The sequence below is a fragment of the Gavialis gangeticus genome, unplaced genomic scaffold, assembly GCF_001723915.1.
Source record: "Gavialis gangeticus isolate Ggan-Ray unplaced genomic scaffold, GavGan_comp1, whole genome shotgun sequence".
NCBI classification, from domain to species: domain Eukaryota; kingdom Metazoa; phylum Chordata; order Crocodylia; family Gavialidae; genus Gavialis; species Gavialis gangeticus.
Window position 1 is genome coordinate 30,439,493 of NW_017728993.1, and position 16,123 is coordinate 30,455,615.

A 16,123-nucleotide genomic window follows, 5' to 3' on the forward strand; every position below is an offset into this window, starting at 1 on the left:
ACATATTAATCATAAACTGCGTCCTCATTGGTGTCCAGCCCACCGACCTAGCCACAACTGGGCATTTTCAACCTAGTGTGACACAGATGAAAGCACTCCAAACCAGAGCACCTTCATTAACTTCTGTCTGTGAGCACTGAGAGCAGGGCTAAGATGATGCATGCCAGCCTGCATCCTGCATCCTGCATCCTGGCACTGTTTTCAGAATGGGAGGAGGATGAGGGAATGGAGGGAGCTCAGTCTGAGGGTTTCCCAGCCAGTGCTGGAAGGTGGGGATGGTGGATTGGAGCCCTTTGAGGTGGGGGGCTCCAAACCATGCCCCTCCCCCACTCCAGCATGGCTAGGGAAACTCCAGAATGGACCTCCCTCCTCTGCTTTCTCTCCCTCCCATCCTGAGACAGAACGGGAGCTAGGGGGATGGGGAGGGGCAGAGCTAGGGGAAGAGGCTGTAGAGATGCAGCCTCTCTCCCTGGATTGGCTCCAAATTGAAGCTTGATGCCCCACCCTTCTGACCTAACAGCTAACATCTGTTGGTTTAGGAGGATTGGTCTATGGAGCCTTCTGTGAATCTTTCTGAGCTTTCTGTGGAGTGCCATGAATTAGACCCAGGAGCTATACTTCTTTCTGCACCTTTAGATTGATTCCACCTTGTGTTTGTGAATGTCTGTACCTAGCCTGTGATACCTTCTAAAATATTTACTAATGTCCACATGGAATGGTACTGGATGGCTAGAAAATGGTATTTAGAGGTTTGCTTTTAGGAACTGACTTGTAGGTAAAGTAGATATGCATTAGAACAATGGTCCAGAAGAATGGCAAGGGTCAACTGGTTTCTAAAAGCCGTTTGTGACAAAGTTTCCTTCAAGGCTCACTGTGTCTGAAGCCAACAGACACACAGGCCAGGAAATTAAAGACATGTACCACATTATTCCATACCATGAACAGTGTACCCAAACAGAGATAAGGGACTCTGCAGCATTGGAACCAGGTCACAATGCCCAACTGCAGGGCCCTTGGGATTTCTGGTGTTGGTAAACAGGCCAAATTAGGAGGCCCGATAAATAACCAAATTAAGATTTGTGAATGTGATGGGTTTGTTGGAACAAAGGAATATACTGACAGGACAGAAGGTGGACAGTATGATGCCCACAGGGAGACCAATCAATGATGCCTAGAGATGAAGAGTCATCAAAAGGGAGAAAGAATACAAAAGGAGGGATTTCAGAGCAGCAAAGAGTCCTTTTGAGGGGAAGCTGATGCCATCATGGACAGAGGGCACATGACCAGCCTGTCTCACCAACCCCACTGAGGGTGGGGTGTAAGGGTTGGGGCTCGGTGCTCAATCTCCAGGCTGCTGACATCTGACATTCAAGAGAGAACTTCAGGGTGAAGCTCATGTACTGGCCAGACATACCTTCCCTCTGACAGCTCTAGGAATGGTAGATTTAGACTTGCGGAGTTGGGGTTATTTTGTTTGCCTTGCCTGCATTATTGTTATCTGCTATCACTGTGTATCAATGAAATTTGCCTATTATGAAATGGAGAGGTTGTGGTTGGTCTGATGGTTTGGGTCTGCCTGGAACAAGGTACCTGGGTCATAAATCCAGTTCCAGCAGTACCCAAAAATAATATGTTGAGTACAGCATATGCAGAAGTCATAGCGCGACTAATCACGCCTGATAAACGTTAATTCTGCATGATTTCATTTTCCCCACTATCTAAAGCACTGAGATTACCTTGTAAATAATAAAAGTGTATGACATAGGCTTACATTTTTGCCCACGAGTCCAGAACAATGTAAATACCTGAGTCTCATCAGAAGGATCATCAAGGATTTTCTTCACTTTTTCAGCTGCTTCTCTGCTTAGTTCTCTTCCTTCATCTACAAAGGTCACTAAACGTACCATTTTCCGAGCAGCATCATCACCTGCCTGAATGGTGATTTGTATTTTCTCAATTGGCACATCTGTAGGGACTGGAATTATGTGGAAATTACTATCAGCAGTTTTATTCTTCAATTAGGAGTAGCATGAAAAAAATACACCACCTCAAAACAGGGCAGCAAAGCACATTGTTTTGTTAAATGCAAATATAGTTACAACATTCTCATTTTCAGTAGTTGGTAACTTTGTTAATACACCATGCAAATATATGAAAGTTTACAAGTGAATGACAAACACTGTTCATCATGTTAAGCATGATGTTGCATCAATTAAAGTGAATAAAAAGTATAGGTAGCTCAAACTGTGTGGAAAGAATTGCCTGACAGGCCAGAGCTTATCAGTAGTACCTTACTGGGTAACAGATCTGATCAGAAGATTAGGCATTGTTTGATGTAATTGTTCTTGACAAATTGACACTAATGCTGTGTAAACTTTGAGAAAGGGAGTTAGCTATGCTAGTTTGAAGGAAAGTAGAAGGCAATGTAGGTGCCACTCTATCCTGCCTTCTGCATGTGTATATGTTAGTCAAGTAGTCAGAGAAGTTACTGTTGACATTTAAAAGATGGCCACATAGTTGAGCTGTTAGCCTAGGATTTAGGAGGTTTAGATTCAACAATCTACTCTGCTACAGATTTCCTTGAATCCTTAAATACCTTTTGAGGATCTGGGCCTCAGGGTAGACATATAGAAACACATCCTTTCCTTGTCAGGGATGTGTGAAGATAAAAAGTATTAAATATTGTGGGATGATCAGATATTATATTAATATTTAAGACAGATGAATATCTATTAATTTCACTTTATCACCTGATCCAAGATAGTATTTACCTGATATGAAGGTCAGCTTAACAGTATGCTCCCCAACCAGATAATAGAGAGGGGCATTTTTGAGAAATGCAGCATGTATGCTTTTCCTTTCAAGGCAAATTCCAAATCCAAATGTAGTTGCATTGAAACACATTAAATGAACAGCTGGGTTTTTCTTGTGAGGTGATTGTTCAACTGTAGAAGGGTGCTCTTGTGAAATGATTTCCGAAGATGGTCTGTCCTATTAGGTGATAAGCACATGTCAATGTTAGATTCAGTAACAATAAAAAACCTATCCACTTATTAAAAGTTCCTGCTTTAGCAGTGTATTCCTATACATTTTGTAGAGGAAATTAATTGATTTCATGAAACTCTAAGATCCTGCTATGGAACAACACTTTTTGTCAGCTGGATAAGCTGGGCTGAGTGGCTTGTTTAGGGGATCGTTCTAAAATAAAGGGGGGAAAGGAATCAGGATTAAAGACAGGAAAAGTCATTCACGAAATAATGCCAATTATTTTCTTTTGCTTTTTTTCACCACAGTGACTCAAGCTGTGTCCCCTGAATTCCAGCATCTTGGTAACCCTAGGCATGTTATTTTCTCTAAAGAGAAGAAAAATCCATGGTCTGGAATTTCATCTTTCAACAAACATATCAAGCCAAATTTTTGGATCTTTACTCACAGCAATAGGACTTCTGTCTGAATAAGGCCTAGTATGGACTGCAGGATTTAGTAGCTGAGAAAGCCACAGAGATCTCAAAGATAGTCAGAGTATATGATACTAGAAACTGCTGCCCACAAACACCCCATATGTAGCAACAATGGGTCACAAAGGACTTGCAATTAATTACAATTAATTAAAGTTGGAACTAAAGCCATGAAATGAGATGTATGTTTTCCCTGAGCAATGAAGCAAACAGCTAGAGGCAAACTATGAGTTTCTACCACCCAGGGGTATGATGCCTTTTTACATGTAGGAAAAGCTTTTACAGCTAATTTTATTTTTTTTCAGGAGTGTGTAATTTTTTTCTGTACGGCACATTTTTGTGTACTGCCCCACAAAATGCCTGAGCCACCTGAGACATACTCAGACAAGAAGTTTTAATAGTAACTTTTTGCCTAGGCAAATTCTTACTAAGCTGGGAATTGTTCAAATTAGTTTCATTAGTGAATTGATGTTCATTTAGCACCAACTCATGAGTTAGAAACTGATTCACAGCTTCACTTCTCAGTAGGTGCAGCACTGAGGCGCAACCTGGGAGAAATTTGTGCATTCCCGAGTCCCAGAGGCTGCACTCACGTAGCTGCCTCCCCTGTTTTCTATCGGCTTCTGTGAGGCAAAGAACCACAACCACTCCCCAGTTGTCCTCCATCCCATCTAAAAATCTACTCCCAGCATATCCTTATTGCAGGTGGCTGTAAGGGAAATGGTATAGGGCTGTATCATATTGCTCCTTCACTGGGGAAATCCTGCATAGAACCAGTGTCTGTTTTGTGCTACAGAAATGTAATTTAAAGGATGTTAATGGGAACCCCAAATCTGGCCCTGGCTGAAAACTGTGCCCTAAAATGTCATTACAGTCTGTCATTTACCTCAACAGAAAATATGACTTTCATCCCTGGATTAGTAATGCTCTATTTCTCTTAATATTAAATCTCAGTTCTACTAGTTGAATATTCCAATAGCCTGATTGAATATTTTGTAACTCTCTTGGTAATGTACGGAGAATTAAATGGGAAGGCTATAGCAATAGTTACAATGCTTTTTATAAGGCTGTGAGCCTATCCTGTAGATGGCACTATAAAATTAATTACTAAAGAGAATGGGATAGTTTCTGAAAACAATTATTTTAGCCTGATGCAGTGATTAAATTCCAGTGTTTTTTTAATGTTACTATGGGATTATTTTTGCCCCCAGGTTGAACTTGACTGATTTTGAAAGAAACAACACCAGTCAGAAATCATTCATACAAATTCTCCTATGGATAAAGCAGACAGACTTACACTGATCAAAACTAAACTAAACTAAACAACATAAAAAACAAAACAAAAGAAATAATCAAACCCCAGGATGAGTTACCCTTATTTTATCAGCCTCCTCTGATGCTGAATCTGAATCGAAGGACATCTTCATTATGTTAGGCACTGCCTCAGGTAGAAGAACTGGAGTCATTTTAATGGCAGCTAAATCTTCAACATTTCTTGTAACAGCATATGTCTTAGATCTGCAGAATAAACATTAGGGGGCTGTTGTATTGATAAGCACTTCTGAGGAAAAGATCTGAATTATATCTTGCGGCATGTACTTAGCAACAAATAACCCACCTTGCAAGTTGCTTCATAGATATTTTTAAGCATCCATCCTGCTAGTGGGATCTGCAAGCCCCACAAAGCTGAATTAAAATTTAGGCCAACATTTTCAAACATGGGTGTCTAAATGCAGGCACATCAACTTTAGATTTTTAAATATTTTTACTTGATTTTCAGAGGTGTCGAGTGACAGCAAAAACCATCTAAATCAACAGGTTTTGGCATACACCTTGAAGAATCAGGATACTTATTGAGATGCCCTATTATGGATGTAACAGCTTAACCCTTTGGCTCCTATATTTGGAAATATTGACCTTGTTATTTAAACAGATGATTTAAAAAATTTTAAACAGTCTAGAGGAGACTAAATATCTGGATGTCCTCCCTGCAGAAAATCCTTTTATTTTCTAAATTTTATAATTAACAGCTCCAGAAAATGTTGATAATAAAATGTTGTTTTTGGTGTGGCGTCCCTGAAGATTACTATCAGAGGAGTAATGTGTCTCAAACTGAGTGTAACTGCATTGTCTTAAGTTCACTGCTTTTCCAAGGAATTGCCCAGAGCTTAAGTGGAAATGTTCAGTTCTCTGTGTTTCATTGAATTCGCTTAGGTGTGGGGTAGCGACTTGTGGTAGTTAAGAACACTTGGGCCTGGTACTAGTATTATGAGATGAAATTCCACATACCCCTCTAAAGATTGAATGCCCTAACTATTAGGCTACTTTTTCTGGGCATTTAAAAAAAATTATCCTGAAAAAATATGAACTATTTTGTTTTTTTTCTCGTGATCAGAAAATCTTGACAGTTTTTGCTGGATGGGAAACTGTTTGTTTCCCACATTTAATTGCTAGTAGCAATGAGCTAATTAGCAGCTAATTTCCAAGTACTAATAGCATTAAAAATGCAGCTAAAATTACCTTAAAGTCCCTTAAAGTTTTTTTTTTTCATATGTGAACAATCACTAGAATAGCTGGAATATGGTTATAGGAGAAGGTTGCCACTGCCCACAAATGAGGAGCTGGTCAATAAGATCATCTCTATTATAATGTAGTCTATGCTGTACTAAAGCCTGAGAGCTTCCTATCTAGCCTATTTGAAATGTGAATCTGTATTCATTTGATAAGGCTCTCTTCCTCTTGAAGACTCCTGCCGTGCTGTGCGCGTCGTAAAGCATACAATTGCACTTCATGTGGAACACCTCAATAAAACGTATGTCACCCGTGGGCTTTGTTTTCTTTTCCATCTCTCTCTCTCTCTTTTTTTAAAGATAAGGACATGACAGCAATGCTTCATGCTGGGTGTGAGTAGAACTTCGAAAAATGGAATCTGAACTAAAATATTCTTTCTAACAAGCTGAGTGGATAAAAAGAAAATGAAATCAACTCGCATTTCAGCTGAATTATTTGGGCAAAGGAGACAAAAAAGGGAAATGGCTTTTACTTTAGTGCCATTCAATAATTTAAATGACCACTGAACAGTAGTCTGGGTCTCCAGGCAGAAAGCTCTGATAGTTATACATATATATTTTTTAGTATTTTTTATGCCAATAGTCTACTCCTACCACCTAATGAAAATGGAGGATCGATTCCTCCCCGTTGAGCACAGAGAGCTGACAAATGTAGCTGTATCACAGGTGACACATGTCAATGTCTGCAGAATCACAAGCCACAGTAAAAATAGGATACGAGAGGCAGCTCTGGTGCTTTAGCAAGAAAAACAGTTACAAAGAAGGCCTAAAGCTATGGTATGAAAGAATCTCTTCCCTCTGATCCCCACACAAGGGAGAAAATAAAAGAGAGATATTCCAATATAAGTATTAGTGTACTTGGATAAGAGAAAAAAAAACAGTGTTCATTTTTTCTCTGGTATAATATCAGCCATATTCAGTGCAGGGGTGGAAGTGGGGCAGTTCAGCTGAATTAGATCAATTTATGCCAGCAATGAGTGGTGCCCTTATATACTTAAAATAGATTGTCAAATAAGAGCTAAGTAGAAATGCTCATTAAAAAACTCATCTCTTTTTCAGAGGTGTAGGTGGGCAGCTCTGCCCTGGGCAGTGCTGGTGACTGTGGTGCCCACTGTAGTGGTATGATCAGCTGCTGCTGCAGTTGTAGCTGTTGTTGCACCCCCCTCAACAAAGGCAGTGCTCAGGACTGCTGCTCTGGTCCCTCTATCAGTAACACTACTGAACTTTTTTATTTTCAAGCAATGGCATGAACATTTTATAAAATAAATGCATAACTTATAGAAAGATAACAGTAGTAAAGCCAGATTCCCATCTCATTTGTCCCCCCACCCCCTTAAAACAGAACCACTACTGAAACCAGAACAGTTCCTTCTGATTTACATCAATGAAAATCAGCTCAGAGTCTGGCCCAAGGATGTCTTAGACAGCTATGTTACTTCTCTACCATGTAAACATATAGCATTTACCTCACATGATATCACATACCATGCACAGATGCATTAAAGTTTTCCTTTTTTGCAAAAGATGCATTCTCTCACGTCATATAAATTTTTGCAATTTTTATTATTAATCTTCTAAGATGCCCTTATGAAGCAGTTTGTCTCAGACTTGCAATTTTTAAAAACCAGGCCATACGCTCTATTTGAGTTTATGATTATTTTTCAATATCTTGTCAGTATAAATGTGTGATAGATTTTCAAAGTTTATGCTGCTTTTGCTGGCATCTCTCCATATTTATACTTTAATCACAAAGAAGGCTCTGATTTTTCCCAAAATGTATTTACTTTTATTTCTTCCTGTAAACATTATAAAAATATGTTTAAGTGGCCATCTGTTGGCAAACCAAATATAATACACCAAATAAATATGTTAAAAGTTTATATTTCTTTAGAGTTTAATTTACCTTTGACAGGACTACACTTAAACTTGTAGTTTATATTTCTTTTATGTGCTGGGAAGGAAATTTTAATCCAGAATGTACTACTTCATATTGGACCTTCAATCTCTTTACCACTCAAACCAGTAATTCTGTCTAAATTCCCTTGGTTGCTGGAGACTGTCTTAAGTTTCATAGTTCTCACTCACTAAGGAACACTATAACAGACCACATTGAACCTAATTTTACTTGTATCTGTGTTCCTACTGAAGTTATGTTTCTACTGTTTGCACATGGATCCTAGTAGGAACAGCTGGGGTTAGCTGGGGAAGCTAATACAGACCTTTCCTGACTAGCTGAAATATTATTGCATGCATAGAAGCAAACAAAGTGCCATAGAATAAAATAGTCTCAAAGTTGTTCACAGTCCTTCAAAGGGTTAGTTAGTTGTGCTAGCTTGAAGCCAGGCAGAAGATAGAAAAGAGTATCACTGTGAAGACTGGCTGGTTCAGAGGGTCATGAACTCATATAGGCAACAGCCTACTTCAGCCATTCCTAGCATGTGATGAAGCAGGTTGTTGCTTATGAAAGCTTATGTCTCTCTGAAGCAGCTGGTCTCTACAGTGGTAAGCTGCCCTATTCACTGCCTGGATCAGCTAAAAGAGCAAAAGCCATGAACTTCATAGATTTTCTTCAAGAACTATTTCCACGAGTTCCTTTAAGAGTGTAAACTAGGTAGGTAGCATCAGATCATGTCCAAAATATTAAGTCCAGTATATTTTATAACATGTTAGGAAGCACTAAACTATTCAAAATATAATATAATGTAAGTCAACAATCTACTAAGAATTCTTGCTGATTCTTGGGCTTTAATCTTCATTAAATTAAACAGGTTTATAAAATTTCAACTTGTTCATTTTGGAGCACTGCATCTTGTTTGCATGTATTAGATTTTCAACAAATTGAGCCCTGGAGTGTCACAACTGTGTCTGCATGTACTAGGTTTTTGAATGAATTAAGCCCAGTCCCTGGCTGGCACTGCAGGAGAGCAGGATGGTTCAGCACTGCCCCCCAGGCCTGGGGCCCCCCACCCACCCCATGCCCCTGCCCTTCCATTCAGCAGGGGAAGCAGGGAGCTGGCAAAACCACACAAGAAAAAAATCAAACCAAAACAGAAGCAATTTGAAAGCAAAAGCAATTTGAAGGGGTGATCTACAAAAAAGTTGCAGTGCCTTCTGGTGGACAAAGAGGCTCATTACACATCTTTGAGTGCCTTTGTATTTGCACTCACGTAACAAATCCATGAACGCGATGCTTTAATTTCCGGGGAGCCAAACTAAACTACATCCAAGTAGTTTTCATTTAATACACCAGAAAGTCTTTTAAAGCATCTGGAAAACCTGCTTGTGCAAACAGTCACACATTTGCAGCACAAGGAAGGGCAAAAAACCTGGTGTGTACAAAGGCCCTAAGAGTTTAGTGTGTCCCATAAGCATGTAGTGATATGGTTCTGGAGAATAGTCTTTAGCTATTTCCTTGATTAATTCTTGTCCTTTTGCTGTCTTATTCTAAATGCACATTCTGTCATTTGTTTGGCAACACTATATTGGAATATTTTTATATAAAAAATTGATGTTTTTGCTCATTTGGAGGTGGGGGTGTTATGCCATTAGTTTACCAATTCATTTAGGCATTAGATGCATCTACACATGCAATTAATGTGAAATAATAAACTCTGGAGCATTTCAAGCTGAAGTAAATTGCTCCTAGGTGCAGCATCTACATGTGCACCTTGGATAGCAGCAATTTGATATAGGGCAGAGGAGGCCTCTGGTTGGCTGGGCTGACTGTGCACAATTTACACCTGTGGTGAGCATCTACACATGTGTCTCAGCACAGTTAATTATTCCGCTGTAAGATAGTACTGTCCCCAACAGCACTACGTTATGGTGGAGTGAATTATTTTACTGCTCCCTAATACCGTGCACATATACATGGTGATGCTTTACTGCAGAGCTAATGAGTCTACACAGTAAAGTATACATGTAGATGCACCCATTGGGCATGTCTATACGTGCAGTAACCCGCTTTAGTTAATGCACATTAAATCTAGTACCGCCATTGTGAGATATGAGGAAAATGAGCAATAGCCTGTCTTAATGTACATGAACTAAATAGCACAGTTTTTAAGTGACGTTTAATGCACATTAAAATAGGCTAAGGTGCATTAAAGCACACATGTACGCAAACCTATGTAGTTATTTCCATCAAGTCCTATTTTACTTAGTATGGTTTGATAGATGGTAATACTTCAGGGTGAGTCTGCCCTAACACTCTAAAGGCAGGGATTGGTTTGAACAGGAGCACACGGACTCCTGAGTTCTAATCCCATTCTTCTGTTGCTAGCTCCCTTTGTGACCTAAGACAACTCACTTAATTTATCTTTGTCTTCATTTCCCCCTCTGCCATACAGGAACAATACATTTCATTCACTTTGAGGAAGAGATTGTAAGGATTCATTAGTTAATGCTTGTACAGCAAATTGAAGTTGTAAACACAATGTAATTGCTCAGCTTTAATATTTATGTTGACTATTATTATTTGTTTCATTATTTTCCACCTGATTTCTCCAACACTGGGAGGTAATGACAATGACTGGCATGAACATCCCCTCTTGTCTGACTTCAGGAAAAGTCCTGTGGTCCATGCAAGAATAAATCAACAGCACTGGACCATGACTCCTTTGAATTAATACTTTGTGAATTATGGATCATCCTCCTCTGTTTAGACATCTTGAAGAGTTCCTGGGCCTGTTCAAATTCCAGTCATTTTGGAGAGCTTGATTACAATCATGTTTCACAGAGTAAAGGAGTCATCTTTGGAGGGGAAGAGGGAATGCCTAATAAGACAGTTTGCAACTAGTAAAGAGAGAGGGGATTTTAGGAAGAATAATGATTAGTTTCCACAGCTGCTAAACTGAAAAGGCCTACAGAGCTTGCATGGGCCAGCAGCCATGAATGCTAATTTCAGCTGGATCAAGGACTGAGTTCTTTTGTGGTTGCTATATTCCTAGAACAGAAACTTGTTAACATTTCTGGGGATTGAATAATAGCTGATTTTTGTTGCTGGTGGTATTTTTTCTTTTGTAATGAATTTTCATCTTGGCTTTCTCAGTATGTTTTTGTGCTGTGAAGATTTTCTAAGCCTTGGTCTACTGCTTTGATTCCTTGGACATACTCTTTTCTTTTCCTTCCCTCTCTTTGTGCTTGTATTTCCATCTGTTTTCTTTTGTTTGGCATCTGGCTACAATAGTTTTCCAGAGTGTATTGCAGTTGCAGGCAATGATAGTAAATCAAGTAGACCTAACAGGCAAGAAGATCAAATGCCAACCATAGGAAATTCAGATAAAAACGCAACAAGAAATGCCAGAACTTGTTCAATTTTAAAGTACTGAATGTGTGTATAAGGAAGTTTCCCATTATAATTGATGAGACTCACGTGGTTTAAATCTAACCTGGTGCTTTCAAATGCAAACACACGCGCGCGCATGCGCGCACACACACACACACACACACACACACAATATTTAATGCAATATATGTTATAAACTTCTTGTGAGCCTCAAGGGCCTTAAAGTGGCTTGAAAGAGAAAAGCAAATGAAGACCGCTACAGACAAGTGGCATTTATTTAAGCATAACTTTGATTCAAGACTTTCACTTTCTATTAAGTAAACTAGGCCAAACACTGCCAGTCAGCCAAACTATTATAGCCACAGGGGTGATCCCTAAAAAGATGAAATGTTTCGTTTTTAAAGATTTGGTGCTGCTACAGAGGAAGATAATAAATGATACAGCCTACCTTAGAGTAATTACATCAGTGTCCTGGTTGACAGGTGGGATTTCAAATTTGAAGCTTTTTTCCTTAATGTTTATGGTAGCAGCAACATTCAGAGGGAGATTTACATTCACTTTGGCATGTGCTTCTAATCCAGCCTGGACCGAGCGTGTATTAATCCCCATTACGAAGATCATGTCCTTGGCCATGCTGAAAAATTAGAACAGCATGGTGAAATTACATACATATAGTAAACAGCTGATGAATATTTACAACCAGCTTGAGTCACTTGGAAACATGATCATTTTGCTTTATGATAAATATTTACCTTATGGCCAGCTTGGATCTTAGTTTAATGTTGGCATTCATTAAGCTTGATATTTTAACATCTGACCTTGGGGTGGGTGTAATCTGTGCTTGAACTATTATAATGAAAATGAAGCAAATTAACCTGTGTTAAAAATACTTTGCAATCACACTGTACACAGTACACATTTTTCAATATGCTTTACCATTTCCTGCAATATTAGTGACAGAGGCATGATACAAGCTTGTCTCCATTGGGAATCCAGTACAGGTAGGAACAATATGACGGACTTCAGCAGACAATAAAGCTTTGGACCACTGGCTTCCAACACCACTTTGAAGATTATTTATGAGTTTCCTTATAGAGGGATTTTTTCCTTCTGGTCCATACCATGCCTGCAATTAGAGAATAGAATTTGGAAATCCTGGTTTGTGTCATGAACTATACTCTGGGAGAGAGTGATCAGTGATAATAACTACTGTTGATCAAATTTTAACTTATTGTACAGGATCAAAGTCTGAAAGCAAAAATTCTCATGGATGTGAAGTCAAAAAAACAAAGAAAAAGAGAAACAACATTTTAAGCTGTTTGATTGTTGTCTGATGGTGCTATCAAAGGGTACCTGAAATATGTTATTGATGGTGTTCTTATCAAGTGCACCATACAGGAATTCTTGTCCAAACATTTTTATGTAGCCTGATGCAAATGGTTTATCACTGGGCAATGCCTTCCAATCAGAGAGCTGGAAGAGAATAGGAAGTTCGTTAGACTGTTGAAAGCATTAGTAGAATTAATCTTTAAGTGATTTTAGCTCCCTAAGAACTTACCGCTCTCAGGATTTCTTTCAAATCATATGGACTGGCAGAACCTCCCTGGAAACTTCTTTTTGCTAATATTTCCTGCACTCTTTCAGCTCTCATTCCCACCTGTGAGGAGAAGTGAAATATAAATGCAGATAGGATTGGGGGGAATAAGTGAAGCTAATCAGAGACAAATTATGAAAATGTTCATTTACCTCAAAGGGGTCAGCAATGTGTCCAAGGAAATGTGCCTTAAATGTGGACATTGCCATTGATGGGAAAATGCTGCCTGCATTGTTCATGACCAAATATTTGGCTGCCAATCCAGTCATAAGAGATTCTAAAGAGTAAAGAACACATACAATAAAACACAAGCTCAGTTTTTAAAAACACAAAGTGCAGATTGTGTTAATTTGCTAATTTCATAACACGACTGATGCAGCATGATATGAAAAGGGCCAGAAAATTCAGCCATAAAAGTGATAGTATAAAACTGTCACAAACAGAATGTTCTATATATTTGAACTATTAATGGACAAAATTACATCTCCCTGGCTCATTGCAGAGCAGCTATGCTATATTCCCAATTGCTTATGCCATATCATTTACATAGGGTCAGATTTTGTACTATCAGTTTATGAGATCAGTTTACAAGACATCATTCGGTGCAACTTGACAAAGGGGATAGGGATTTGAAACAGATTTGCCATCCTGACATTCCAAGTTTAGGAACGTGAGATAGTTATCCTACAAGGACAGATGGTGAGGTGTAGATTTGTCTCGAAATTGTTCTAAGGCAGTTTAACACATCTAGTTATAAATGCTGCAACTCTTTCCATGAAGTGACACTGATTACTCAGTAATTGTTACCTATCAAGTAAACACTGAGCAAACATAATTTATATAGATCTCCTGTTCTTTAGATTTGTCATACACAATTAAATGAGCCCTTGTATACAGCAAATGTTCAGAGTAACAATTAGATGGTGGTGTACCAAAGTGGGACAGTTATGTGCAGTCTACTTTCCCTGAGCTGTATGGCTAGGGACAAACATTCAAAAAGCCTGAATTGATTCAATCTTTGCAGGTTAGTCTAACCTGGCTAGGCTAAATCCATTTTGTAACCAGACAGACATGTGAGAAATGCAGGCACATGCCTGCAGTGGCTCAGGCTAGAAACCGGGGGGCAATACAGCAGCCCTCCCTTCCCTTTTGAAGGGCTGATCTGAGGGAGGCATGGCCAGGCCCTGGCAGGACAGAGCATTCATAAGCTCTGTTATCACTCAGCATTTAACACCCCATCAGAAAACAAAGCCTTGCTCATAACAAGCTCTTCTTAAACAGCTTTTTCCAAAGGAAGGAATGCAGCGACTGCAGGAATCTGAGCTGTTGATTACCTCCAAAAAGCCCTAAGTGGACACTGTCTTATCTGCCTTACACAGCATTAGCTAGCATACCACATGCTGGCTACAGTCTGTGATGTGGGAGAGAGCAGGAAGGGATCTTTGCTTAAGCAGCTAGTGGTGAGGGTGGGGAGGGGGCACGGGGAAGCCAGCAGACATGCTGTGCCTGCAAGTCTCTGCTGGAGCTGCAGCCAGGGAGCAGAGGGGAGAAGCCAGCCCTGCTGTGGGGCAGAGAGCCCAGCCCAGAGGCATGCTGGGATGCTGGAGGAGTATGATTTAGCTTAAACCAGCAAAGGGTCTGGGACAGACATTGCATGAACTGGTTTAAGTCAAATTAGTTCAGTCTGATACTACATTCAACCAAGTTTATCTCAAACCTGTTTCAGCTATTTTCAAACTGGTTTATGTGCACTGAACATCTGCTGTTACAGGTTTAAACCAGTTTCTGATCACTTAAACCAGTTTATGTGTAATGTCTGTCCCTAGCCTATTAGAACAACCTGCACATTTCTCTAAGAAACCTGGGTTTCAATAACAACAAAATTAAAATCACAATTTGGAATCAACATAGGCACTTGGTCATCTCTGCCATAATTCCTCCCCTAACTCCCTCTGCCATTACTAATCCAGATGCAAGGAGGCTGAATGGCACGTCTACATGTTCATTAATGCATCCTTGCTATTGCGCATTTAGTTTAGTACCTCTAATATGAAATACTAAATAAAGTCTCAGCAGCTATGCCAATGTGCAGTAGCAAAGGCAAACTTTTTTTTGTGATGCTTAATGTGCACTAGATTAATTCTACTGTGCATTAGTATGTTTTTTGCCCGAATGTGCTAATGCACAGTAGAACAGTCCACTGCAGTAAGGCATCTCATGTAGACTTCCCCTCTACATGAGATATCTGTCCCTGGAGAATTATCTTTACATCAGAGTTATTCTCCACATGGTAGACAACTGGTTTTAGGGACTGATTACATAAAAATTGCACCCGCAAACTAACTGCATTGCTTTGGAGGATGCTCAGGCAAAAGTGAATTAAAAGTATTAGGAAATTATTTTTTTAAAGTTATGTATAGAAATTAGCCTCTCATTTCCCATTAACTTCAAGGAAAGGACTATACTTAAATTCCATGAAAAAATTAGCTAAAATGTAAGGATCAGAGAGAAGTATCCTCTGGTTTACAAATATGCAACAGATCAGCACCTATGCCGTCTGTGAGCCCCCACTACTTTTGAGACAGCCTGCCACTTGAAAACCAGTCATCACCTTCCTCCTCCTTAAACTCATTTATTCCAACACAGGTGTTCACCCTGCTATTGCATAGACTCATCATACTGTATTGTTACTGAATACCATGTAATTTTCTCTGGTTTTCACATGTAACTCCTTAGGACTAATTTCATTTCTATCCTATGTATTTTAAAATCACAGTGCACATTTAGGACATGCCAAACATACTGCTAAATGAAAAGGAATATTAAAATATTTTTTGTCCAATTCCCTTTACCTATTATGTGTTGTTTGACTATGCTGTATCTTTAACTCCAAAAAGTATCTCAAAACAATGTAAGCAGGTGTTTAATGTTCATTGGCTCATATGATGCAGCCCCATCACGCAATGTAGAAATCTAATAGTTAAAGGCTAGATGGCTATGATTTTAATAGTGACTCCAATATGGCAGAAAACAAGACTTTCAAAACAGAAGAATGGATCTTCACCATGTAAATTAAAGAAAGAACTCCTTTAGCTTAGCAGTGGTGGGCTTTATTCTCTAACTTGCCCACCCATAAGGGTAGGACACGATAGATTTAGCCATTTTTTTATAGGAGCATGTTTTCTACATTCTGAATCCTTGTAGTTGAAATGAA

The 16,123-nt window shown here is 39.2% G+C and overlaps 1 protein-coding gene across 1 annotated transcript in view; it reads right to left on the bottom strand.

The window, feature by feature from the left end:
* Positions 1–16,123, bottom strand: part of LOC109305326 (vitellogenin-1-like) — a 61,300-nt gene that overhangs the window by 24,475 nt on the left and 20,702 nt on the right. Inside the window, exons 14-22 of the mRNA XM_019528329.1 lie at positions 13,062–13,186; positions 12,874–12,972; positions 12,669–12,788; positions 12,252–12,441; positions 12,068–12,161; positions 11,764–11,949; positions 4,832–4,976; positions 2,772–2,991; positions 1,806–1,975 (exon numbers count right to left, since the gene is read on the bottom strand). Coding sequence (XP_019383874.1) covers positions 1,806–1,975; positions 2,772–2,991; positions 4,832–4,976; positions 11,764–11,949; positions 12,068–12,161; positions 12,252–12,441; positions 12,669–12,788; positions 12,874–12,972; positions 13,062–13,186 — 1,349 coding nt within the window. The remainder of the gene's footprint in view (positions 1–1,805; positions 1,976–2,771; positions 2,992–4,831; positions 4,977–11,763; positions 11,950–12,067; positions 12,162–12,251; positions 12,442–12,668; positions 12,789–12,873; positions 12,973–13,061; positions 13,187–16,123) is intronic.